This window comes from Oryzias latipes, chromosome 15 (genome assembly GCF_053564925.1).
Source record: "Oryzias latipes strain Hd-rR chromosome 15, Olatipes_Hd-rR_3.1".
In the NCBI taxonomy this organism is placed as follows: Eukaryota; Metazoa; Chordata; class Actinopteri; order Beloniformes; family Adrianichthyidae; genus Oryzias; species Oryzias latipes.
The window spans coordinates 22,780,050-22,804,649 of record NC_136251.1 but is presented as its reverse complement, the minus strand read 5'-3'; the positions used below and the strand labels follow the sequence as shown (position 1 = coordinate 22,804,649).

The 24,600-nt window shown below is 37.3% G+C and overlaps 4 protein-coding genes across 7 annotated transcripts; 2 read left to right on the top strand and 2 right to left on the bottom strand.

Moving 5' to 3' along the window:
• vdac2 (voltage-dependent anion channel 2) lies at window positions 1-5,276 on the bottom strand. The gene is made up of 9 exons (XM_004077101.4): window positions 5,088-5,276; window positions 4,184-4,255; window positions 4,014-4,063; window positions 3,640-3,792; window positions 3,468-3,520; window positions 2,300-2,527; window positions 1,125-1,275; window positions 986-1,043; window positions 1-898 (listed from the first exon to the last, which is right to left on the bottom strand). Exons 2-9 carry the CDS (start codon window positions 4,248-4,250, stop codon window positions 807-809), a joined length of 852 nt encoding a protein of 283 aa, XP_004077149.1. The 5' UTR covers window positions 4,251-4,255; window positions 5,088-5,276; the 3' UTR covers window positions 1-806.
• Window positions 5,277-5,725: 449 nt separating this feature from the next.
• LOC101173492 (uncharacterized) lies at window positions 5,726-14,259 on the top strand. 2 transcript variants are annotated; one of them, XM_004077100.5, is made up of 10 exons: window positions 5,726-5,918; window positions 6,833-6,910; window positions 7,072-7,149; window positions 7,349-7,702; window positions 10,033-10,110; window positions 10,608-10,781; window positions 11,207-11,408; window positions 11,519-11,592; window positions 12,422-12,612; window positions 13,460-14,259. In XM_004077100.5, exons 1-10 carry the CDS (start codon window positions 5,909-5,911, stop codon window positions 13,571-13,573), a joined length of 1,353 nt encoding a protein of 450 aa, XP_004077148.1. In that variant the 5' UTR covers window positions 5,726-5,908; the 3' UTR covers window positions 13,574-14,259. The 2 variants fall into 2 exon arrangements, with proteins under 2 accessions (XP_004077148.1, XP_011482718.1); XM_011484416.4 differs by having other exon boundaries at window positions 5,765-5,918; window positions 10,036-10,110.
• A 1,620-nt stretch (window positions 14,260-15,879) lies between these two features.
• LOC105355791 (CMRF35-like molecule 9) lies at window positions 15,880-19,229 on the bottom strand. Of its 3 annotated transcripts, XM_011484415.4 has the most exons (9): window positions 19,049-19,229; window positions 18,529-18,852; window positions 18,087-18,380; window positions 17,926-18,001; window positions 17,710-17,798; window positions 16,783-16,814; window positions 16,416-16,472; window positions 16,247-16,317; window positions 15,880-16,031 (listed from the first exon to the last, which is right to left on the bottom strand). In XM_011484415.4, exons 1-9 carry the CDS (start codon window positions 19,092-19,094, stop codon window positions 16,016-16,018), a joined length of 1,005 nt encoding a protein of 334 aa, XP_011482717.1. In that variant the 5' UTR covers window positions 19,095-19,229; the 3' UTR covers window positions 15,880-16,015. The 3 variants fall into 3 exon arrangements, with proteins under 3 accessions (XP_011482717.1, XP_078787956.1, XP_078787957.1); XM_078931830.1 differs by lacking the exon at window positions 18,087-18,380; XM_078931831.1 differs by lacking the exons at window positions 18,529-18,852; window positions 19,049-19,229 and having other exon boundaries at window positions 18,087-18,479.
• An 865-nt stretch (window positions 19,230-20,094) lies between these two features.
• On the top strand, window positions 20,095-24,259 carry polh (polymerase (DNA directed), eta). The gene is made up of 10 exons (XM_004077355.5): window positions 20,095-20,691; window positions 20,989-21,123; window positions 21,203-21,444; window positions 21,567-21,745; window positions 21,812-21,915; window positions 21,985-22,104; window positions 22,528-22,651; window positions 22,732-22,797; window positions 22,879-23,051; window positions 23,130-24,259. Exons 1-10 carry the CDS (start codon window positions 20,555-20,557, stop codon window positions 23,974-23,976), a joined length of 2,127 nt encoding a protein of 708 aa, XP_004077403.1. The 5' UTR covers window positions 20,095-20,554; the 3' UTR covers window positions 23,977-24,259.
• The last annotated feature ends 341 nt before the right edge of the window (window positions 24,260-24,600 follow it).

The window sequence follows — 24,600 nt, the reverse complement described above, 5'->3', positions numbered from 1 at the left end:
TTTGTGGAGTTCAAAGACTTTATTGAAAAGGTTTACATACTTATAAGGACCTCCAAGACCTCCAGTGGACCGTCTCCACCCAGAACAGGGAAGCAGCTTGAGAGTGTACGTATGCAGCTTTAAGTTACACCCTCTATAGAGAAGAGTTTGGCATCATCATCATCATCATCATCATCATCAGAACTATGCGAGTCCCCACCCCCAACTATTTGCTGTCACCAATTAAAAGAAAACAGTAAGCCTTGTTCAGTCAACTTCTCCCAAAGTTTCTAAAACCAAAATCCCAACAGTCGACACTTCAGTGTTGTCAGTGCGACACAAACGGGGAGGATACTTAAATAGAAGCCAGAAGAAAACGTCTAGTGTGGTTCAGAAGCTTTAGAATTGACTGCTGTCAGATGATATTAGACATTATGGTGTAAAAATCTGAGAAAGTTTGACAACTCTGGACAACAAAAGTCCACAAACTAATGCCGTCACATGTTGGAGAAGTTAAAAACAACGACAATGGAGTGCCTGGAATTATCCCAACTAAGCCGCACCTTGTTGGTGACACACACGGTTTCATTACTACGGCAGTGTTTCATTGGAAACAAGTCGTTCATAAATAATAAACCAAAAACTGACTTTTAAAACTATAAAGTAAAAAAAAGTCAGCAAAAGTTGAATGCACTGATGAGCCAAATCACTAGGCTGAAGTGCGGCTGTAGCCTTTGAAACAATCTCTCCTCGCCGGATTGAGTTGGACATACATTTAAGGCCAGATTCGTGTGATCTTCCCTTGTCCCTTGCAGTATGAGAAACCCTTAGGCTTCCAGTTCCAAGCCCAGACCCAGTTTGTGGCCTCCGGCGTTGATGCTCTTCCCGTCAACCAGGCCGGCCAGGGTGAGTTTGACACCTGCACACAGACACACACACACACACAGCAGGGTCAGGATTCACACCAGCTTTTTTGACTAAATTGCTGTGCATGGAAGAGCCTTACCTGGTCTGAGAGTTTGAGTGTAACCAACACCAACAAGGCTATTGTTGTTCACTTTAGCCTAGAAAGGGCAAGAAGAACGGTTGGTCAGGTTTTCCTCTCACTTCTGCAGCCTTTTCCATTCATCTGCTTCTCCACTTACACTGATGGAAGCGTCTTTGTCCAGCTGGTATTTGGCTCCGATGCCGAAGCGAGTGCTGTTGCTGCCAGCGGTCCACGCCAGGCTCACCGCCGTTTCCAGCTTGTCGCTCACCTTCTGGTAAATCGAGCCCCCAAACTCAGATCCATCATTGCTGGAAAGACCAGAACGAGTGAGGACTTTATGATACCGATAGGAAATCGTCACTGAAGAGTGTTTTAAGAAGGGATGTCCAGATTTGGTTATTTGAATGCGATTCAGAGACATTTGATTTCAAGTATCTGCCAGTACCAAAATCCGGTCGGATACTTTTGTAACACATTTTCTCAATATGCACAACTTTAATAAACAGATCAAGGTTTTCTCCTTTTTTATTTTATTCACATTCTTTTACCATTTAGCAATTGGAGCATCTATGTTAAGTAGCTTGAAGAATCAAGTAAATAGTCATTAGAAAAATAAATAACTAGGAAATTTAGTTGGCGACTCCAGCTTTATTATTGTCAGAACTATTAAACATTTTAAATTCTATGTCATTCACATCTATTAAAAATTCTCTAAAATGATTGAGGACTTTTAAAATCGTAGCACAAATATGATGAGTATTCATAACTAACTCATATCAATGGAACCATTTACTTGCTTTAATTGTTTTTGGTTTTTTTTCTTTTTCCTGGAGTTTTAGACGATTCCTTGGCAGCCGTCTGTGTCAAAAGCACGAAGAGAGCAATTCCAATTAAACAAAAACACCATCTTTGTTGGTCGTTTTTATGTATAAATTATGAATCTGAACATTCTACTAATTTTGTTAAACTGTTTTTGTGAGCCTCCTGTCCAAACTAGTGTCGTATTCTGCAGCGCCTCAACAGCAGTAAAATGTTGGGATCTGTTTGTGATTTGCAGACTTCCAGTAGAGTATTTATCTGGAAGAATAAGCTTAAAGTCCATAGCGCTGATCATAAGAAGAATAAACTAAATATACAAGCCCTGATCGGGAGGTAACACCTGATTCTGATCGAGTCGGAAATTATGTGAACGGGCCTGATTTCCGATCACGTGATCCGATTGGGACCCCCCCCAAAGCCGAGCTTCCGTTTCCAAAACCAAAAACTTCTATTCTGTTATTACCAACGGCAAAAGTGTAAATGTTTTTGAAGACATTCCACATATCTACTCACACGTTTGTGTGTAACTGAAAGTCTCCAGTCTTGTAGCCAATGGCAAAGTTGTTTCGGATCATTTTGGATTTGGCCGTGTCGAAGCTCATCTGGTAACCGGCGAGCCAACCCTCGTAGCCGACGACGCCGTTTCCATGGATGGTAGGTCCAGCAAAGTCAAAGTCAACGTCGCAGCCCAAGTTGACGTACTCGCGCTTGTAGGCAGCCTTCACCTTCCCGCTTTTCTTGCTGTCAATGAGAGAATTTTGTGTGTTGGTGAAAACCAGAATAAGTTCACTCAAGTTCTGTTTGATGAAGTAACTAAGCAAATTCTAAGAAGTGTTCACACTTACAATCATGCTCTGGATCAAGAACTCTAGCATTCTTCATCCAGAAAGATCATTCAAACTGTTAACAATCCAGCCATGATTTTTATTTTCATCTTATTCAAATATGACATTTTTTCAAATTTCTTTAAAAAAATAAAATGAACATTTGAAAACTATATTTTAGAGTTAATCTAAGCATGCTTTGGCTTTTGTAGCACCATTTACTGTTATTCCACTTTTTTGATGAAATATTTCATCTTTACCGTATAACACCTTTTGTACTTCAAATAATTACCAGTATATTTCTAAAACTTTGTGTTTTTACACTAAGCTTGACACCAAAAACTAATTCAGCATTAAATCAAGTAACCTTAATACTTATTTTATTTTGCTTTACAAATTTCTTTAGTAGGTAATCAGCATCCTGAGGGACAAGCTCCAACTGTCATTATTCACATATACTTTCTAGAAGAAGAGAACTTCTATTTAACTTCATTTTGTGCATTTTAATGAAAATAATTTGCCTGACCCTTCAGCCTAAGGCTTAAAGACTGCAATATATTTTAATAACTAAATGTGAGCAGAGATTCTAACTTCAGGAGGCAAACGCATGTGGAATAGCTGAAGGAAAACACGTTTTTCCACGCAGAACTGTCCGAACACAAAAGAGTAAAAGCTGAAAGCGACAGTGAGGCGTTACTAAACCCTCGTTCCTTACTGGGACCCTGGTCACATGGCTGGCAACGACACAGGTCATAAGCATGTGCAACAAAGATCAGGTTTCCAGAATTACTCATGCAGAGAGGCCGCAGCCAGTCCTGCCTCCAAACACACAAAACTAATTTTAACCACCATCTTACCCAGTGTTTGGTGAGAAGGTTGTGTCAAAAGTCAACTTCAGTCCCTTTGCAATCTACGAGGAGCAACAAACATTTGACACAAAACATTGTACGGTACCACAAAATATGTGTGTTGTGTGTGCGCTCGTATGGAATTGCAACTGCAGGTGATAATATCTCAACAATTTAATACCTGATCTTCAATTGTGATTTCGGTTCCCAATGTGTTGTCAGTGTTCCACTTCTCGGTGAAGGTCAGACCGTACTCGGCCCTCTTGTATTTGGTTTCCAGAGTACCAGAGACCTTGCTGGTGTCAGTGTTGGAAGAGCCAGATGTTTTGAATTCCTGCACGAGACAGTTTTAAAATAAAAATAAAATAAAAATCAGAATAATATCTTACATTATTTTTATAACAACTGCACACACAAATATATCTGATTTATGCTGAAAAAAGAAGAAAAAAAATGTAGTTAACAGGATGAATGGTTCTGTTTGACAGGACATTTAAAAAATTGACATACTGACCAAAAAGCAACGACTAATAAGTTAACCATAACGCCACCTACCACGCCACTAGCTGACTTTGTCTTCACGTCAAGCTTCACCACACCAAAACCTGTGGGGGAGACATGCAATTCTTGATTTATGCGACACAGTTTCACAAAATTAAATTCAACGAGCTGTCAAGCAGTTTGGACACGCGAGAACTACTCCATCAAAAAGTCAGGAACAGTACCATAGCCTTTGTCGAAGATGTCCTTGGCAGACTTGCCCAGATCAGCATATGCAGGGGGCACGGCCATCACGACTGTAGACAAAACACAAATGTCAACTTCCAACCGTATTTCAATGACAGCAAATACAACAAAAAAGGTCACAAAACAGAACTGTGAGTAACCGCACAGTCAACAGATACTCTCACAATTAGTTACCATTATTCTTGGCAACACAGAAACTTAAATTTTAAAATTAATGTACCAATCTTAGATATTTTGTAATTTAAAGTGCACTTTTTACCTCAATCAATAAGTCTTTCATTTGTAGAGTAAGTCAGACAAACCATGATTGACTTTTTATTGTAATAAATAAGAAAATTATTGAAATCCTAATTTTTAAGATCATTTAAACAAGTTTGTTAGCTAAAAAAAATCATTACACACCAGCCTATAAGCGTTAAGCAATACATTAGGGGTTACTGGGCAAATACTTATAACGTCAGAACTTAATAGAAATATTTTCCACGCCTTTATCATTTACAGGTGTAACTTAAGACAGTAGTTTCGTTTGGGATAATAATAAGAAGAACAGTTTGATGCTACTGGTGTGTAATCCATCCATGATTTGTTCACACAGTCTGACAGTCGACTGACAAGGTTGTGGAGAACACAAGAAGCCATTTTGGCCAAGCCTCGTTCTTATCAAATATTACTCCTCATAATCTGAGGGACAGACAAGCTCTGTGACGCCAGTATGCCCGTTCTCGTTCAGCAGGTCTAAGCGGAAACGTGCTATTCGACTTAGCTTGAGGGCCAACATTGCTAGCATGCGGCATGCCGGTAAAGTGAAACGCCTGGACAAAAACTTACTACTAACAGCAAAAGAAACCCCGAACAGCTTGAGGGGGGAAAATGAACCCTTACCAGTTGGAGGAAGAGTTATTAAAAAGCTGAAATGGTTTTATTAGAGGTGTATGTCACGCCACTCTGTTAGGGCAGGCGTCACCGGCTGGAGGGCGAGCTGAAGGAGACTGCTCTGCAACCAAACCAGTACCTATCAGCTCCCCGCTCAGGACCAGGGACTGTCCACAAAAGTGCCTTAATAAAAATAAATGATAATATCCAATAGTATTGTTACTATTTTAATAAAGTTTAAGGATTCGTCACATCAATAACAATCAAATAATATTTAAAAACATGAATAAATAGCTAATTGCGGATAAAACAGGTAATGTGTGTGTGTGTGGGGGAGGGGGGTCTAAAAATACCTTCAAGAGTTTTACAATGAGTGAAAATGAAATTTAGGTAAACAATGAAATTTTGCTCCATAAATTTTCAGTGGTAATGCATTTTCAATTTGCATCACATATTGGAATGTCTCAGTGAATAAAATAAAACGTTTTTTAAATATAATTTTAAACAGTGAAGTTTTTATTATAGAAAAGTTATATCTTAAGACAAGACACTGCTGAAAATAATTTACTTTTTTTTTGGGGGGGGGGGGGGGGGGTTGACTTGGACTAACGTGGGGTTTCAAAAGTTGAGAATGGACTGTAGAAACTACCATCTTCCAGAAGGGGGCGCAATGTAATATCAGCATGTAAGCTAACAAAGAAATGGGACAGTCGAAGAAGAAGCAAGGGTTAGCTCTGCTCTGACAAGCTAAAGCTAACCCTAGAATCAAGATATTTTCTTTTATTTTTTCCGTTAACTGATTTTAATAATATTTTGTAGGCAATTGGTAAATGAAAACAGGTAAGCCTTGAATATTAAAATAACCAAGCATATTGGAGAAAACGCTACTTCTCTGCGTTTTTGACAAAGCTGTCTGGGTTTGTTTTTGTTCTTTAGCTGCTAACTATGGGACATTTTGCACGTTCGTTAATTTACATTGACCTTAGGTGGTTGCTGTGACTGAGCACCTGAAACCTACTCGAACTACACATTTTTTCCATTTGACATTATGATTTCTTTTGCGTCCACGTCTGGAGTTTAGCCAAATAAACACATAAAAACACGTGGAACTTCAAAATAGTTTGAAGTAGTCATAGTATCTACATTTAGTATGGTTGTCTATGCCTTTTTTTTTGTAATATACCGAGTTAAAATGTCTGTGTGTTTCGTGTTCTTCAGTGTGGGACACCTACATAACTTTGAAAAAATTTATTACAAGTCACCTGTGAGGACATATATAATATACAACATCAGTCTATGACCCTAAGTGTGATGGGATGCGATCTGCTTTTTGTTTTTAATTGCACAAACTATGGTTGGTCTCTGAGTTTCTATCATCACCGCAGTGTGTAGTGATGAGTTTGTATCCCCACCTCAAGTTTTTCTTCTTCGCGGGTTTCTCCTTAAGTTGCTTGCCGTTCACTTTCCCTCTATCATGTTCCATAGTTGTGTAAATTCAGGTTCGCATAATCAAATGTTATCTTTTGCTTTCTCATTATTAACTAATATATAAACATATTTCAAACATAGCCTATATGTAAAGCTTAACTAAGGTCTGTCTCCTCTTGTTTTAGGAGCTAAAACTGTGTTTTCCTTTTTTCTTTTTGATTTACTTTTTTAATTAAATCGCCAGATTTGCAATAAATGGCGGTGGTCTTCAAAAGCACGCGCTGTGTCACAATTTTTTGTGTGTGTGTATGTTCTGTATCTGTCAGTTGCTATGGAAGAGGTGGAACTAAAGCCAAGCCTGCAGGAGCAGAAGAGCTCCAAATACAGCGTAGATAATGAAAATGGTGAGTCTATAATACATATACAACCAATATATTTTTGCTTGTTATTTTTCTTTGTAAATGTTGGGATGATGCATATTAATTCTTATTGAAAACTTGAATCAAAAATAAGACGTAATGTCAGCCAACATCTGCATGTCTTATTGTTGCTCTGTGTTTGTCAGTTGCCATGGAAGTGGATGAGTTCAAGCCAAACATTAAGGAGGAGAAGAGCTCAGAAGACAGTGTAGATGAGTTCAATGGTGAGTCCATAATTTCACTGCAACACAATTCAATTTTTGTGTATTTTTTTTGGTTACTTTTGCAGCAATAATTTAGATTGATTCCATGTTGTCATTTGAGCCCACCAATGTTTGATTTTTTATAGCAGATGCTTTTTCTCATGTTCTGCATTTGTCTCAAACAACTACAACTTGTTTTTTTTTTCCGCTTTATTTCCAGGTGTGCCAGAATCTGCATATGAGTGCCCATCATCGCATTATATCACTCCCTGCAAGACAGAAAGTTTTCAGAATGGCGCAGACTGTCTGCATCTAGAGAAAGAAGCCGTTGTAGTTTTAACCAGACTCCCCGAACACGTTATCAGTGCTCTGCAGTCGTCAACCGCCCAGGAGTTGTACAGCGAAACGGAGTCGTTTGGGGAGGCTGAATCCGATACTCTGTGGGAACCGGGGGAGGATTCCGATGATTCTGATATCCCACTCTCGCACAACAACAGAAAAACCACAAAGATGAAAAAGAGCGGCGCATCAGAAAAGTCCAAACAGACGCTGAGCATTAACAGCCTGAGTACAGGTAAGCTTAACAACAAAACAGTAAGGAAAATGAGCACTACTCTGATAAAAATTGTGACTTCAACATGTTTTTGCGGCATTTTTACTAATGATGGCGAACACAACTTAAATTAAACTCAAAATTACGCTTCTGAGTATTTCTTTATTCAAATCGTTAAGAATCAGGAGCAGACAAAAAAATGCAGTTTAAAAAAATAACTTCTTTGTAACGCAGAAAATAGGCAGAGTAAAAAAAAAAAAAAAAAAAAAATAGGCAGAGTGGGCCACAAGCTCCCTGTAGTGGGAGAGCTTGCGAACAGATCAGCAACGGGGAGGGGAAGGGGGGCGGGGTTGCTCCACGCCAACAATCCCACCCACAACTCTGAGGAGCTACTGTTGCTTTGTAGAAACTATGACCTTGAAAGCAAATGTTTTTTTTGTTTGTTTGTTTTTTTTTTGCTTAAAAATGGCATAATTATAATTAAAAGACCACTGAGAACGCTGATAAAATAAAATAAATGATCGGTGTGGGAATTAAAGTCCATTTTATACATACAGCATACATACAGTAGTGCTACTATACGCTTTTCTACATTTAGACCCAGAATCCACATTATTCTGGTTCTTTAAAGTTGACGAAAGGATTGCGTGTGAAATTCTATGAGGTGGAAACTTCAAGAATGGCAACATATATCTGATTTATGTCATACATTTTTTCCCGTGCTATTATCTATCAGTGTTCTTGTTAAATATTAGAAAAAGCTTTGACCTTAACCTCAAACTAGAATAAAAAACCTTTGAGAGCTCAGGTTTGACTTGAGACTCGAGTTTTTGTTTAGTTTTGATCTAAATGACTTTTAACAGAGTTGCTTTTTACTTATAAAAGGCAGTCATAGCTGAAAGCAATATTTAAAACAATAATTTGGCTTTATTTGTGCTGTGATTGCAACCCTTCCAAATATTACAAATATTCTCAAGGGGTCTTTCTTTGCATTTTAAAGTTGTTTAACTTACAAGAACACACACATTTTTTTTCTTAGTTCATGGCCATCTATTTAGACAAAAAGAACAGGATTATAAGAATATTTGGAGTACCATGTAATATTTTTTCCCTTGAGCTGGGTTGGTAAAGTCAGAGCTGATTGTGTAACCCTTGTGCTGTCCTAGGCACTTTAACATTGGGAGTGGGGTCATCTAGACCAGTGTTTTTCAACCTTTTTTGAGCCACGGCACACTTTAACCTTGACAAAAATCCCGCGGCACACCAGCATCCAAAAAAAAAAAAAAAAAAAAAAACAGAAATTCATGGTCTGTATTGATCGACAGATGAAGTGAAAGTTAAATTAGAAAATTTAGAAACTGTTTGTTTGTTGTGGTTTCAAGACGTTTCTCACAAAGACAACTCATTGTGCGCTGTCCCTTAAAGCCAATGCATCATGGGAGATGTAGTGTGAAACTGCCAAAAACTTGCAGAAAGACTCGCGTCTCGGAGCTTCCTTGTTTTGTTCACTTGTTCCACGGTCTGACACCAGACTCTGTGTAAAGCTACACCGCTAAAGACGAGCTTTAGCTGGTATTTTTGTTAGAACTGAGAGACTTTATCAGCAGAATTAAGAACAAGGAAGTGAAGACTTTAAGCACTTCGGATTGGTCAGACTGATGACATGTGATTAAGCCTTCAAGAATGATTGGCGGAGACAGGCAAAGGTGCGGGACTTTTTCGCAAACTGTCATAGCTGCAGGTAAATCGCGGTACAGTCATTCTTATCAAAATGTCTTTAATAGAATTAAATAAACACAAAGAAAAAGTAATTTTAAGATCTTTTATATTCCTAACTACTCAGTGTTTTATCAGGGCCTGTTTGGATGAACAAAGAGCTGATTTCCTGGAGATGGAAAATGTTTTTAGATCAGTTAATGATTAATGAGGGCAATTTCCCACGGCACACTTGACCATCTCCCACGGCACACTAGTGTGCCGCGGCACACTGGTTGAAAAACACTGATCTAGACCCACTAGACAGTGCTCTGAACCTTTTTTCTTCAATGATTTGTGATCTTCACTGGTGTCCATTGATTATATGAAATTATTCCGCCTTTATCCACCTTTGTCATGGTAGGGAGAACACGTCAATGTAAGGGCGGGGTCATCTAAGATAGCACAAGGGTTAAGTAAAAAAAAATGTTGTGCTTTTATTTTGGAGGGCTAAAGCAAAAAGGAATACAGTAGGTAAGAAAGTATCTTAAAAAAAGAGTCAATGCTCATGGTTGACTCATACTGATCCCTTATAAATTGCTGCTTCTCATATTGAAGGATGTCTACTAACGGGTCCATGTCTTCTTGTTTGACAGAAGCTGGGAAAGTGGACGAGTCCAGGTCAAGTGTGCCGGAGCCTCAGAGCTCTAAGGACAGCATAGAAAACAACAATGGTTGGTTCATCAACGACTAACATTTCAAATGAGTCACAACTTGTTGGCTGCCTTTGGAATGTGTGATATTCAGTTTTATACAGAATTCAGAACGCGTTCTATGTCTTTATGGCCCTGAATGCTTTTTCTTTTTGAACTTTAATGGGGTCATTTTTTTGAGGAATTATGTTTTAAATAGAAAACCTAATTCTGCACTTTATTGTTATATTTTCTTTTAAGATGAACTTCAGCTTTATTTTAGTTTTTTTTAGGTTTTGTTGTTCTTACGCAGCACACGAAACATTAGTCATTTTTGACATTTTATGTTTCTATAAAAAGATAATCGAATCATTTGTTATATCTTTTATTTTAAACAAAGTTTATTGTTTGCATTTAATGATAATTGAAAATACACATAACTCAAAATAAATGTAAGATGAATTTATACCATTATGACAGGCTGATTGTCTTAAAGGTTTAATTTTCTTTCTTTCTTTTTTAATTGTGTGTTTGTGCAGAAACAAAAGCGGGCTGTTCTGTCATATCCACCTACGTGAGCCACTGCAACAACGAAACCAAAATTATCCGCCCTGATTTGCCGGAGAAAGAGATCCTTCCAGGCATGATGGTTATTGCCAGGAGGAGGGCCATGGAGTGGAAGCGCGGTAAAATAGCAGAGATAAATACAAGAGGTATGAGTAAAGAGTGGACAAAAAGTAAACACTTGCAGAATAAACATTGCATGTTAGAACTTCATCATGTTTTTGAAGATTTTTAGATTTTCAGAAGTTTTAGAGCTCAGGTTTTAGACTCTCCTCACATACAGAAATCTACAGATCTATGAGTATTTTTAAATGGAAGATATTGACCTAAAGTTTGTTTTATTTTTACATTTTATTCTTGTTATGTAGTTTTTCCTTTAAAAAAGAAGATAAACTCCCACTTACATATTTTTTCAATGTAATATTCTGTCCTTTTGACACTTAATGGCCTAAAAAGACGACCTATGACCTGTTAATCTGACACCACTCACCTTTTATTACGCAAAAAAAAAAAAAACTTCATTTAAATGTTGTTTGTAACGACAACAAATCTATTCTTCTTGTTGTCTTTGCAGAAGACGGACGGTTAAAATACAAAGTGGTTTTTGAAGAAAAAGGCAAGAGTCTCGTATCGGGACATCACATAGCCTTTGACTCCACCGCCAGGCTGGCAGAGCTGTACATCGGCGCCCGCGTTGTGGTCAAGTCCCTGGAGGACGAGCTGACTTACCTGCCTGGAGTTCTGGGCGAACTCCCCAGCAGAAAGAACCGCTTGAGGTTCCACCGTGAAGCTTCATCAACAGTTTTACAAAGTTCTTTGTAGCTCGAAAAGAAGAAACGTAAATCAACTACTAAGCATTTTCTTTGATGCCACCTTTATTTTGCAGGTTTCTGGTTTTTGTAGACGATCACACGGCAGTTTATGTTGGTTTACCATTACTTCATCTAGTGTGCAGACCGTGTAAGTTTGCCCTTTTCTTTTTTTCCCAAATACTTTCTTTTTTAACAGAAGAGAACTATAACGCAACAGCAGTTTGTGAATATGAGCATATACTATCAGGATCTGGATACAGATTTAGTTTGATGAAATATTTCTACACCTCATTGCTTTCAAATCCACTTTTACATAAATCTACAGCCAAAATTTTTTCTTTCTAGAGAAAAATTTTCTCTTCTTCTATTTCTCTCTTCTTTCTATTTTGAATAACTCATTCTTTTTAGCTATTGTATTTTTTTGATGTTGTGTTTTCTTTTAGTTCATCCCTGTCTGGTTTTATTGTTGTTTTTTTTGTAATAGTCATTCATAAAATGTATAAATCTACCAACGAGGTCAGAAAAAAATTTCTATTCCTATTGAAAGAAAAACTTTGAGTCAATAAGACAAGTTTTCTCAAAAAAAGATTATTTAGCTATTGAAAAACTTTCTTGATGAGTTTATTTTCTGGCTTAGGCTACGTTCACACTGAAACACTTCCATGTAGAGGTGTGTACATGCATGTTTCCGGCCTCCACGTTCAGTTTCACCTTCAACAAGAAAGACAAAATATGCTTTTCTTCCTGAAACGGGTGTTTTTACTTTAACATTTCGTTTTTGGAGTGTGCAGACTTTTTCCTTTTCTTTCTTTTTTTTATTGTTCAGGCCACAATTAGAAATGTATCTACATGTATACAAACCAAATAATGGGTGAAGTTCCCTACATTTCTTTTTGGTCAAATAAACCGCGGTTTGGTTTGGTTTGGTTAGATTGTGTCAATACAGATGACTGATCCGTCTTCTTTTTCCTCCTCAGTGGAGAATGTTTTGGACGACGTTCCAAGCGGGATTCACAAATATTTCATGACGCAGTATTTAAAGAGATGGCCGTACCCACATTTAACCCGCTACAGAGTGGGGCAAATCATCACCGTGGACGTGAACGGAGTCCCTGAGAAATGTGAGGTGTTGAGCATCGACTGCAGCTTGATTTTGGTGCTTTATCAGGTCAGTACATCGTATTTATTTACACACTCACTTCAACAAGTACAACCATTTCATGCAGCTCTTATGTGGTTTTTAATCATATCAGTCATAAGCTTTTAGTTTTTGTAAATTTCAAATGTCAGAATCAGTTTTCAGTTTGAGCATGACTGTTTTCTTTTTATAAAATTAAGATAATATTAAAAAAATGCATCTAAATATTTATTGTGGTTCTCCTTTTAATAGGGAAAAAAATCACATTAAATACAATTACGGTTGTTAAAAAGTACTTGAACACTTTAGGTTCAATTTTGAATTCAAGCTGTTCTTCATTTGTTTGTTCACCGTGACTTTTTTGTAATTTGCGAACTCTGGACTTTGTAATTTTCAATCCCTGTCTATAAGTTTAACAAATCAAAACATTTTATTCTTTTCTTCATCTATTAAATTGGCTCATTTTAATCATTAAATTCTTGTAGTGTATAAATCAATATTTTTCAGTAAGTAGAGGTTTTAAATGTTTATTGTTAACCTTTTGATCAGGCATTTTTAGAACCTGAAAAAAATATTTAAGGACGATCTCGAAGATTTAAAGGATGTATTAAAATACTGAGATTTTCTGTGAGAAAAAAAAAAGGAAAACCAGTCAATGTTGTTCAGGTGATTTTGTCAAAATAAAGTGTACTATAATCTGAAATATTATTATCTGATTTTACAACATGTTAAAAAAAATAGACTAAAGAAAGAACTAAAGAAAAAAACATGAGCATACACACAGATACAAGTTACATGAATTATAAGAAATGAACTTTAAAATTATCCTGGACTTTGAGTTTGATTCTGTGATTGTTCTTTTGTCTTCGATCTGCAGCATAATCAGACGAGAGAGTGGATTCACAGAGGCTCCATTCGATTGGAACACATATTCAAGCTTTTGAAAACGCACGAACAGACCAACCTGAGCGCTGAAGAGAGCGGGATCTAAATAAAGGCCTCACTGAATCAAGAGAACGACTGAAGCCCATTCCAACAACAAGGAATTAAAGAGCAAAAAAAAATCAAACGTGACTCTTTCAACTTGCTTTGTGAATTTATTTTGTTTGAGAAAAAAATCTCTAAAACATAAACATTTTGTATCAAAATCCATACTTTTGTTTATACAAAGAATTTTTACTTGTAAAACTGTATTGTTGACCTCTAAAGATGTCCATATGAACTTGGCATTTTGCCTTAATGAAAAGGCTATAGGAGAAGGCCCAACTGGGTCCTTTCTGCATGGAGCTTGCATGTGCGCCTCGTGCATGCGTGGGCTTTCTCCATGCCCTTTGCTGGTGACTCCAAAATGTCAGTTGGGTGTGAGTGTGGTTCATCAACGGACTGCCGACCCACCTTTGAGCAGATTAAGCAGGAATTGAAGATAAATGGATTGAAAAAGCTTTTTTACTGTTACCTAAATACTGTTGCTTTAAGTTCTTAGTTTTTATTTTTTTTATAAAACCCATTTCAATTATTAACTTCATCTTTTTAATTACATTTTAATTTTTTCATTTAATCTGAAAACAAAAAAGAGAAGTTTCTCAATTTTTAATGACTCGTGTAATTGTATATCTTTTTGTATAATATGGATGTAAAGTAAAATCAGCCTGCTCAATAAAGAATCATTGAAATGGTTATAGCCTTAATAATGGTTTATTAAGTTGGTCAATGTTTGTTAATTGAAAAACAATATTTTTCAATTTAAGATGGGTGAACGTTTTTTGTCTTTTTATAGTACTAGTCACATCCTCTTTAATCATTTTATTCTTATGTCACTTGGTTTTAGGAGATTTATTTCTATTATTTACTTTTTTTCTACATTGAAAGTTATGTGTGTCTAGCTTTATGCTAACAATTGTAAAGCAATACATTAATGCCTTATTCAATTATTTACCTGTTTTTAAAACTTTAAGAAGTACTTTAAATGTTTTATAAACTCTTTTCTAGCTACACACTGTAGCCAACGGTAAGATATTTTAGCACAAAAAAAAAATCAAACTTTTGTTTTTATTTATTTAATTTTAAATCAAAGTCGGAAATTCCCATATTTACTCTGGCATCAGTAAATGGTTCATTTTTGTGCTAAAGTCAGGATCATACTGTTTAACAACTTAATTTAAAATTGGGTCTGTTTACCTTGAGTATGTTATATTTCATAGATGATTAACACAGACTTAGACTCTAAAAGAGTAGTAATCCAAGCATCACAGTCTTTATCAATGCTGAAAGTTACTTGTAACCCTCGTGCTATCTTAGATGACCCTACCTTTACATTGACATGTTCTCCCTACCATGACAAAGGTGGATAAAGGTGGAAATGTGGTCATGTAATCCATGGACACCAGTGAAGATCACAAATCATTGAAGAAAAAAGGTTCAGCGCACTGTCTAGTGGGTCTAGATGACCCAACTCCCAATGGTAAAGTGGCTACAATAGCACAAGGGTTAAACTGTAATGTATTACAGATTACTTGTTTATATTTAAAGTAATCTCATGGCTGTGAATGAGCATATTTTTATAATTCTTCCTACCCAAAATTAGAAAACATTGGTTTGCTATTATAAAGAGTTCAGATGTCCACCTGTCCATCTTCAAGAACTGCTCAATCTTGTGCAGGATGTCTGCAAACTAAACTGCTACTCAAAGGTGAAGACGAGCTGCTCAGATGAAAATTGTTTTTGCCATGATCTTGTAGCATTTCTCTGCTGATGGAGGACATTTTGAGAAAATGAAGCTCAAATGTTTGAGTGTTTCTGTTTTTAAACTATGAATTAGGAGCAGACAAACACACACACATACACACGTTACGTTAAAAAGCTGTACGCTAGAGGGAGAGCATGTAAACAGAGAGCTCTCAGAAAAAGGGGGTGGGCTCTGCGCCACTGGTCCTGCCCACAACTCAAGGGCAAATTTCAAATGCATAACTGCAGCTTTGCAGAAATATGCCCACGAAAATGACAGTTTTCTTTTTTTCTTTTTTAGATTTTGGCTAAAAGCGGCATAATCATAGTTACTGGGAAAGCTTTTACTGTAAAGTCTAAAGAGGATTGAAGTGGGACTTTGTAGAAAGGACCCAGCAGGAATTCAAACCAGGGCCTCGCTGTGATGCAAAGGAGCTGATCACTAAAGCACCAAGCAGCCCAAGTTCAAATATTAATATTTAATATTTAAAACACTCTTTGTTTATTATCCTGCTATCCTTGAATACTTTGATTTTGCCAAAAAGATGCAAAAACTACAAATATACTAAAAATATGTAAAAAATAATTCCCACAGCTTTATAAAAAGGTTGGTTGGCTCTATGAGTCTCTCACAACACAGCATAAAAGATGAACTGATAAGACACAGAAAGAAAAGTTTGTTCTGGTGAAGTGCTGCATGAAACTTCCTTTACTTTTGCTTCACTCTGAAAAAGAAGAAACGACCATCATCAAAAATGAGAAGAAAGACCACATTATTTCTCAATGCCAATAAGAATTTTTCAGAAACCGAAATGCAAAAATTAGTTGTGGTGTTACATTATCCTGAGCAACATCTGCATTGTTCATTGCTGCGAGTGACAAATGAAATAACTGACAAACCGAAATAAAGTCATGTTTCATGTGGCAATTTAAGAATTACCTCCTGTCCTGTTGCTTAAATGAAACCACAGAGCTGTAAGTCACGTTCCCATCACTTTCAGCTGCTATTCCCTACAGTTAAAAAAGGAATGAAATAAGAACTGAATACAGATGCACCAACTCTTTTAAGCATGTTTTCACTTGAGACTAAGTCTAATTTCAGCTGATACCTCAGATGTCTTCTTTTTCTTGAAAGTGACATCAGAATAAACTACTCCCACTTCCGTCTGAGGAAAGAAAGCAAAGTCCGAGTTTCTCAACTATCGTTTTTGGAACAAAAAAACACCCTGAGTTACATCAATTTAAGGACAGGGGATTGTTGTTACAATACTTTTGAGGCAGAAATTGCAAGAAAATCTGTTAAAATGTTGAGTGTTTAAAAGTTTCACACAGCAACACAATGGCAAATATACAACTATGTCACCTGTTGTCAAAAATAGCTGGCAAATTTAGTTTACCCAGTAGTTTAACAAAAAAACATCTCATTGCACAATTTACTTTTTCAGTTCACACTATAACAATCAAAGTTGAACTCACCTTTTCCGTGGCTGGTTCTTTTTTAGTTTTTTCTAAAAATACAGAGTAAAACATGAAAGATTAGTTTAAATAACTAAAAGGAAGAAATAGCATCTAAATTAAAATGTTAAGAAATAGCCCAACATTTTGCAATTTAGGGAGGAATTGTGTCAAATCTGAAAGAATTATGCAACGTTGCTGTCCTGTTTTATTTTTACTTTTTCGTACCTTTATCGCCACTCGTTTTTTAAATTTTCCTTAACCACTGTGAAAGCCCACTACTTCAAAGAATTGGCAGAAAAATCAAATTTTATGGAATTAAGATGTTTTTTTAAAACCTTTTGGTGAAATCCACAACATTTATTTATGCTAGCAATGTTTTATTAGATATTAATTGTATAATTATGATAAATTAGGAAATGTGGTAAGGTTTTGCTTACCACAATGTTAGTATAAGGTATTCAATACTAACATGAGTTTTGAGGAAAAAAGTACCTTACTTACCCACTGTTTCAAATTTGATTTACATATTTTTAATATGGTGTAACTATTATAAAGACTAAAACCCTCTAAATTTGCATTGTTTCAATACAGCAAGTAGACATTCAATATAAATGAATTGTAGTGAAGTTATTTATAAAGTTTTGAAAATTAACAAAACTTTTCTCAAAAGCATTTTTTAATATTTCACGGAGGCAGCCATTTTGAAATGAGCAGGGAAAGCTCTTCTACTGCCCCTAATGGAATGATGATGAACTACAGCGCCGAACATAGACCAAGTTATACACAATGGTTTTTTAAGGGAAGTTTTGAATATGTTAATGATATGGGGGTTTCAGAAATGCCTCTATCAAACAGAATATGAATAATCAAATAGAGTGAAATGTTTTTTTTGTTTTTTCATGCAGAAATTAGAAAAAAGTCTTGTGGGAATTTAACTGAACTTACTGCATTTCAGCACAAACAAGACAAACAAAGCCACCAACACAATGAAGATCAGTAAACCCAAGGAGATGAAAAAGACCGTTGGATCCATTCTGGAAATGACATGCAGAATATAAACAGAAGTTTTTGGAGAATAGTAATGTATTTAACACATTTTTGGACAGACAGCCAAACAAGAAACCAAAAATACTAGACTTATAAATTGCAAAAACATCTGACCTTTCTTTAACTGAAGGCTGGGTTACATTTGTTACATTCATAGTAACAGGCATCAGGGTAACAGATGTCAGAGTACCTATGAGTCGATACAAAATCGTAATTATCAGTAAATGGGTAACTAATTGCTCCAATGTTTATTCCTATTCTAGTAATATACTTACTAGCAGGTCTCTCAGTAACTGTTAGATGCACTGGCATTTGAAACTGTCCTTTAACACACCAGTACCAGCCACTGTTTTCCTGTTTCAATCCCATCATTGTAACAGAATATGTAGTATCATTCTTTTTAAAAATTACTCTTGTTCCATCTACAAATTCAGACGACTTTGTCACACAGTTCCCTCCCAGCTTGCACCATTTTTCTGGCGCAGAGTTATGAAATTTACAGTTGATGGTGATGTTCTCGCCAAGAAATCCTTCCATCTCTTGATTATCCACACTTAAAGCAGGTGTACCTATTTGAAAACCAAATGTTGCCGATAAATAAGGTCACTCTGTGAGACTTTGAACTGATATTGCATGAAATACAACTCATTTCAACCAAAACTGACACATTAAGGACTTGCAATTGAAAAAAAAAAACAGGTGAAAAAAGATACTCACCAGAGACAGACAAACGAAAATATTCTCCAACATCAGCCCCGCCATCGATTTCCACAACACACCAGTAATCAGAGTCTGTACTTTCAACATGGTTAATGTTCAATGTGAACGTTTTCTGTTCTTTGTCATCTTGAACTGAAAACTTTCCAGATGTGTCAGGTTTGTTGGTTTTAACTACATCTGAGCAAGTGGCCCAATAAAATCCTTTACACAAATATTTCACATGTTTTTCATATTTTGACTCATAGAGACAAGGGATAGAGATGGATTCTCCGGGCTTCACTGATGTTTCTTTGACTGTAGTTATGCTACAATAGCAAACTCCTGCAAAAATAAAAATAAAAAATGTATTCAGAGGGGAACCATTAGCTATTCCACAATTTGATTCAAACCAAAGACTTTTTTACATTAAGTCAAGACAAATAAGTACTTTAAATAATTTAAAATAATGTGAGAAGCACAGATAGTGTAAGCCATGTTAATTACAAAAATAAAAGTAAATGTTAACGATTCTTCTTACCTGTTAGACCAACAAGTATCAGAAAACAATTGGAAAGAAAGATCATTTTACGCTGTGTCCAAATTCCCACTCTAAACCCTAACCATTTAAAAACGATATGAGTAGTGAAGGACTTCAGACAGAGTCACTGATGGTTAGAGACACGCAACAAAAACTGATGCAATGGATCTGTCCTTTAACTGAATTTCTACTTCCCCTTTTTTAAGCCAATAACTACATCTCTAAGCTGTTTCCAGCAATTATTTAAACAATGACAAATAAGATAAAGAGTGCCTGGCAATGGGAAAATGTTCTGCAGAACCGTTTAGATGTAAACCCACTTTTATTCAGGGTGATGTTCACTGTTGCTTTTTTGTTTATTATTGTTGAAGTTTATTTCCTAACGAATATTTCCGTAGTATTTTTCAGCAAGTACTAAGTTTTAAAACAAAAAAGTTTCTTTAATTTTGAAAACATTCTCTGACAGATCTCAAGTATGATTTACTTTTGCAGAAAAGAATTTTAGAAATTGCCAGTGAAGAACAACAACAAACAAAAAATTAAGAAAAACCTTGTCAAATAAGATTAATATGATTTTGTTTTCTACAATAGTGTGGCAATGATAAAGAGACACGTCTTGTCTTTTGAAGGTGAAGCTTTAGTTTAAAAAAGGCAAATCTAACAGACTGCAGCTGTTAAAATCAGTTAGATTATTATCTAAAATGTGAAGAAATGTTCTCATTTAAACTCATGTTAAAACCTTTGTCGTAATCATCCCAACACAGACATTTCAACTGAAATATTTATGCTGACTAATTGACTCAATTGAAAAAGTATTTTTTTTTAACAAAACAATGCTTTTTGGAAAATGAAATGCATTTAGAAATGCATCCTTCCTAACCATACATTTTTGAAAGTACCTAAATGTACCCTGCTGTCTTAACTTTTGTGTTTATTCTAACAAAGTCTCAGTAATAAAAAATAAAAAGAAATCCCCTTTTACCCCAAAATATTAATTATTATTTAAAAAAAATACCGGGATAAGCCCGCGTGCATGAGAAACAAGCTGGTTTGTTTCTTAAATCTTTCTTCTTTTTTGGGAGTTTGGTTCATAGATAGATTTATAATAAAAAACTTAAGATTCTTTAAAAAACAACATTGATTTGGGACAACAAGAATTTTGTGGAAAAATATTATGGTCAATCGTTCCCGCATTATTTTTCTTTTATTGATAAAAGTAAAACATGTTATTATTATCATTATTATTTCTTGTTTATATTTTCAATAAAGTTAAAATAAAAAAAACGATCGTCGCCTGTTGATGACGTTTTTCCAGAGGCAAATTTGTCTGCCCGAAATATAAAGCTATAAAGCCGAATGTTTCCTGTACAGATCGGGTAGCGACAGCGACAGTCAACTTTAACTAAACAGGTTATGGTTAAAGTTCAAACCCGACCATGAACTAGTCACACACATTCAGTGGACGCATGCGTATTTAGTCGAAAAGGCTACTTGTCTTCGATTATCATGGAGTACGGAAAGGAGAGGGTGGTGGCTTTGGTGGACATGGACTGCTTCTACGTCCAGGTGGAGCAGAGGCTGAATCCAGCTCTGCGGAACACCCCCTGTGTGGTGGCGCAGTACAAAACCTGGAAGGGTGGCGGGTGAGTTCCTGACAGACTACTGAGTTTGGAACCATCAGCATAGATCACAGACGCGGTCTTTCGTGCAGCATCTCTTGCATTCAGCCGTGAAAACAGGAAGTTAGTTACGTCTGCCTCTATTTAGTCCAGGCTGCTCATTTAAATCTGGTCTACTTAGGCGGGAAATGTGTGTGGCATTTACTGATATTACTACCACAAGTAGTAATAATGAATGTTTATTCAAAATACAAAACGTCTCTTACTCTGCTGCCAGACTTTAACGGTTGCTGGCTTTTTTTATTTTTATTATTATATCAGTATTATAGCTGTCAGCTATGAAGCCAGAGCCCACGGTGTAACCAGGAACATGTGGGTGGATGATGCAAAAAAGCTGTGCCCGGATCTGCAGGTGGCTCGAGTCCGTGAGTCTCACGGCAAAGCCGACCTAACCCAGTAAGTCGGAGTCCTTGAGGGTAACCCACCTCCTGTCTGATGAGCGAAGGCTACGTGTACGAGCGCCCTCCGTTTGCAGTTACAGGGATGCCAGCGTGGAGGTGATCGAGGTGATGTCTCGCTTTGCCGTGATCGAGCGAGCCAGCATCGATGAGGCCTACATGGACTTGACGGCTGCCGTCCAGCAGCGGCTGAAGACCACGACTGAGGAACAAATGAGCCCTTGCCTCCTGAAGACCACTTACATTCAGGGGTATCCTCAAAGTGGACTGGATCCTCCCTCCGCAGATGCATCTCCAGAAGAGATGATTTTATATAAAGGTAACTTCTGACCTAACTTTAGGATGTATTATTCCATTTCTTAAGATTGTTGGTTGTTTTTCTTTTTAGACCAGAGGTAATGAAGGGGTTCGATTGTATTTACTCATCATTTTTCCCTGCAGAGGAGCTGAGATCCAAAGGTCTTCAGCAGTGGATGGAATCCTTACCTACGCCCTCATCAGGGGAGCTGAATTGTGCAGAACTGCAGCTGACCATGGGAGCGCTCATTGTTGAGGAGATGAGGGCTGCAGTGGAGAAACAAACGGGTTTCCGTTGCTCCGCAGGAATATCTCACAACAAGGTAGAGCCAAATCTTTTTTTCTGCAAAATCAGTAGCAACAGTTTAAGGTTAGCTTTCTTTTTTCAGGTCCTGGCTAAGCTCGCCTGCGGTCTGAACAAACCCAACAGACAAACCGTCTTGCCTTTGGAATCTGTGACGGAGCTTTTCAACTCTTTGCCCATTGGCAAGATGTGAGTCTAAAGCTTCACTCCAATAAAAGCACAATAAAAGCAAATGGTGACGCTGCTCTTCTTGTTCAGTCGGAACCTGGGGGGTAAGATGGGGGCTTCGATAATTGAAACTCTGAAAGTGGAGAACATGGGAGATCTCACTCGCTTCTCTCAGTCCCAACTGGTGCAGCACTTTGGAGAAAAAACAGGGTAAGAAAGCCACTGTTGTGATATGTCTGACCAAGATCACTTTTTTTTTTTTTAGATATATGCCCCCCCCCCCCCCCCCCTCTTTTTATTGTATTTGCATCTCTCTGTTTGCAGCCGGTTAAGTGACGAGTAAGAACAATAATCTGCAATTTTGAAATGTTAGATGCTTTGTCTTTATGGATACAGTTGTTTTTTAATTCAAATGATTAGACCTTCAGAGTTGAAAGACTAATGGAGCAAAACAAATGACATGTCCTAAAATCCAAAAACTAAACCATAAGCACAAAAACTAAATGACAAGAAAATGACACAAGTTCAGATATAATAGATACATATGGCTGTCATTCATAGTCAAAAACAAAAGAAAAGGTGACTAAAATCTATGAAATGGGTCAATCACACCTTCTGGATCTCTGTTTGCAGCCAGTGGCTTTATGACTTGTGCCGAGGGGTCGAGTCTGAAGCTGTTAAGCCCAGGCAGCTTCCCAAGTCTATTGGCTGCAGTAAAAACTTCCCTGGAAAGACGTCTCTAGCCACTAAAGAACAGGTAGAGCCGCATTTATTGCATGTTCCATCTCGTTGTCTGAAATTTGTCCCCTTCAATGCAACAATGAATGATCTGTGTAGGTACAGTACTGGCTTCATCAGCTGGCCCTGGAACTGGAAGAAAGGCTGAACAAAGACAAAGAAACGGTGAGCCTTTAGTTTTGTTTAGTGTATTTCTGATGACGTTCTAGTTGTGAAAGCTTATTATTTTTGTTCCTTTGCTCATAGAATGGTCGAGTGGCTAAGTTGTTGACGGTTGGTGTGCGTCAGCTTGGTGATAAGAGGCCCAGCAGCTTCTCTCGATGCTGCGCTTTGGTGCACTATGAGGCAGCCAAACTATCTAGTGACAGCTTTGCCATTATCAAGAGCCTCAACACAGCAGGAAACCACCAGGCTGCATGGTAATTTGGGGGGAGCAATGCAGTGGGACAATAAAACTGCAGGTTGATTTATTTAATAAGTGTGTCTTGTGTCTCCAGGACTCCACCGCTCACCTTGCTGCACCTCTCTGCTAGCAAGTTCAGCGACGCGCCGTCGTCCGGGGGGATTGCCGGCTTTCTCTCAGCCGGCGTCGCTCCAGGCCGGAGCGTTTCCGCCACCTCTAAAGTCTCAACTCCGCAGGCCTCTGAGCTGAAACAAGACTCTGCATGTAAACAGCGCGGGAGCATTCAGGCCTTCTTTCAAAAGGCACCAGTGAAACAGAAAGGGGTTAGGATGGATGTAGAGGAGGAAATTCCTCCACTTTCTGGTACTAGTCCAACATGTACTGATGACAGTCAGCTGCAGACAGCGGCCTGCTCCTCAGAGAGTTTGCCTCAGTCGAAGCTCAGTTCAGGCTTCTGTTCTTTTTTTCATAAAAAGACTCTGGAAAAAAGCAAACACGAACCCCAAAATAATCCTGGATCCTCTGAAAACAATGAAAGTAAAGCAGCTGAGACTGCTGGAGCAGAGCCACAATCAAAGCGTAGCTCAGAGCTCACACCACATCATCAACCACATGCAGAAGATTCTGATCCAGAATCAAATTGTAACCGTACAAGCGTGGCTGCAGAGGATCTATTGAAGTGCGATCGTTGCGGTCAGGAAGTCCTGGTCTGGGAAATGCCCGAACACAACGACTACCACTTTGCCCTGGACCTCCAGAATTCCATCTCTTCATCTACAGGTTCCTCATCCTCTAGTGGCTCTCCAGCGCCTCTCAGAGGCTCAGTCCAGCACCCTCAGGGCAAAACAAAAACCAGAGGTCAGTTCGGGCCTGCAGCAAAAAGGCCGCGCTCCCAGGGAGGAAGTAAGGGTACTCTGGATTCTTTTTTCACAAAAAACTAATGTTTTTAGCAGGTATCAATTTCACATGAAAAACTAATAAAAAAAAGCCATAGGTGAAGAATTTTTAAATCCGATATTTGGTGTCATGTGATGTACCTATTTTGTTTGCCTCATGCTTTTTTTAAAATCACAAATCAAACTGTAACTAGACATATTTTGCAATGGAGCAAACTATAAAAATGCTTTTTACTGTTAAGGGATTTTTTGTTACATAATGTTGCAGTATTGTGACATACCAGCAGGTGGCAGTAGTTCTTACAAATAAATGCATTTTTAAACTCCATTTTCAAATCATGTCTTTTTTTATTTTATTTAAAAATCTCTCATCATTTTAGTGATGAAAACATCATTGTTGGTTGTTTAAAGGAAAAAAAAGCAGCAAGAGAAAACCCTGTTCTATTGCCAAATACATGGATGGTAGCATCATTTTAAAATCTATGCCAAAGCCTCAGACACAAATGTCTACTTGTTATGGATTGAAATTATTCCAAACTTCTGTAAAATCTCTAAAATAATAAACTTTAAAGGACAAGTTATTTAATCTTTTTGTGCACGTCTGTGATTCTAGCTTCAGATATGGAGCAGTCCTGTCAGGATTGGAGACTCTACTGTTTGTGTGTCACA

Bases quoted from the DNA above. Each gene is read 5' to 3' on its own strand.
- vdac2 (XM_004077101.4), bottom strand. From the start codon at position 4,250: ATGGCCGTGCCCCCTGCATATGCTGATCTGGGCAAGTCTGCCAAGGAC. The intron at 3,793-4,013 runs GTAGGTGGCGTT...TGTCTCGTGCAG, and splicing joins CAAAGTCAGCTAGTGGCGTG to GAATTCAAAACATCTGGCTC. The intron at 2,528-3,467 runs GTAAGATGGTGG...TCTCATTGACAG, and splicing joins ACCTTCTCACCAAACACTGG to CAAGAAAAGCGGGAAGGTGA.
- LOC101173492 (XM_004077100.5), top strand. The intron at 6,911-7,071 runs GTGAGTCTATAA...TGTGTTTGTCAG, and splicing joins CAGCGTAGATAATGAAAATG to TTGCCATGGAAGTGGATGAG. The intron at 11,409-11,518 runs GTTCCACCGTGA...TTTATTTTGCAG, and splicing joins AGCAGAAAGAACCGCTTGAG to GTTTCTGGTTTTTGTAGACG.
- polh (XM_004077355.5), top strand. From the start codon at position 20,555: ATGGAGTACGGAAAGGAGAGGGTGGTGGCTTTGGTGGACATGGACTGC. The intron at 21,746-21,811 runs GTAGAGCCAAAT...TTCTTTTTTCAG, and splicing joins CAGGAATATCTCACAACAAG to GTCCTGGCTAAGCTCGCCTG. The intron at 22,798-22,878 runs GTGAGCCTTTAG...CTTTGCTCATAG, and splicing joins TGAACAAAGACAAAGAAACG to AATGGTCGAGTGGCTAAGTT.
- LOC105355791 (XM_011484415.4), bottom strand. From the start codon at position 19,094: ATGATCTTTCTTTCCAATTGTTTTCTGATACTTGTTGGTCTAACAG. The intron at 16,815-17,709 runs GTAAGTTCAGTT...CTGTATTTTTAG, and splicing joins CTTGTTTGTGCTGAAATGCA to AAAAAACTAAAAAAGAACCA. The intron at 16,318-16,415 runs GTATCAGCTGAA...TTTTAACTGTAG, and splicing joins AGAAAAAGAAGACATCTGAG to GGAATAGCAGCTGAAAGTGA.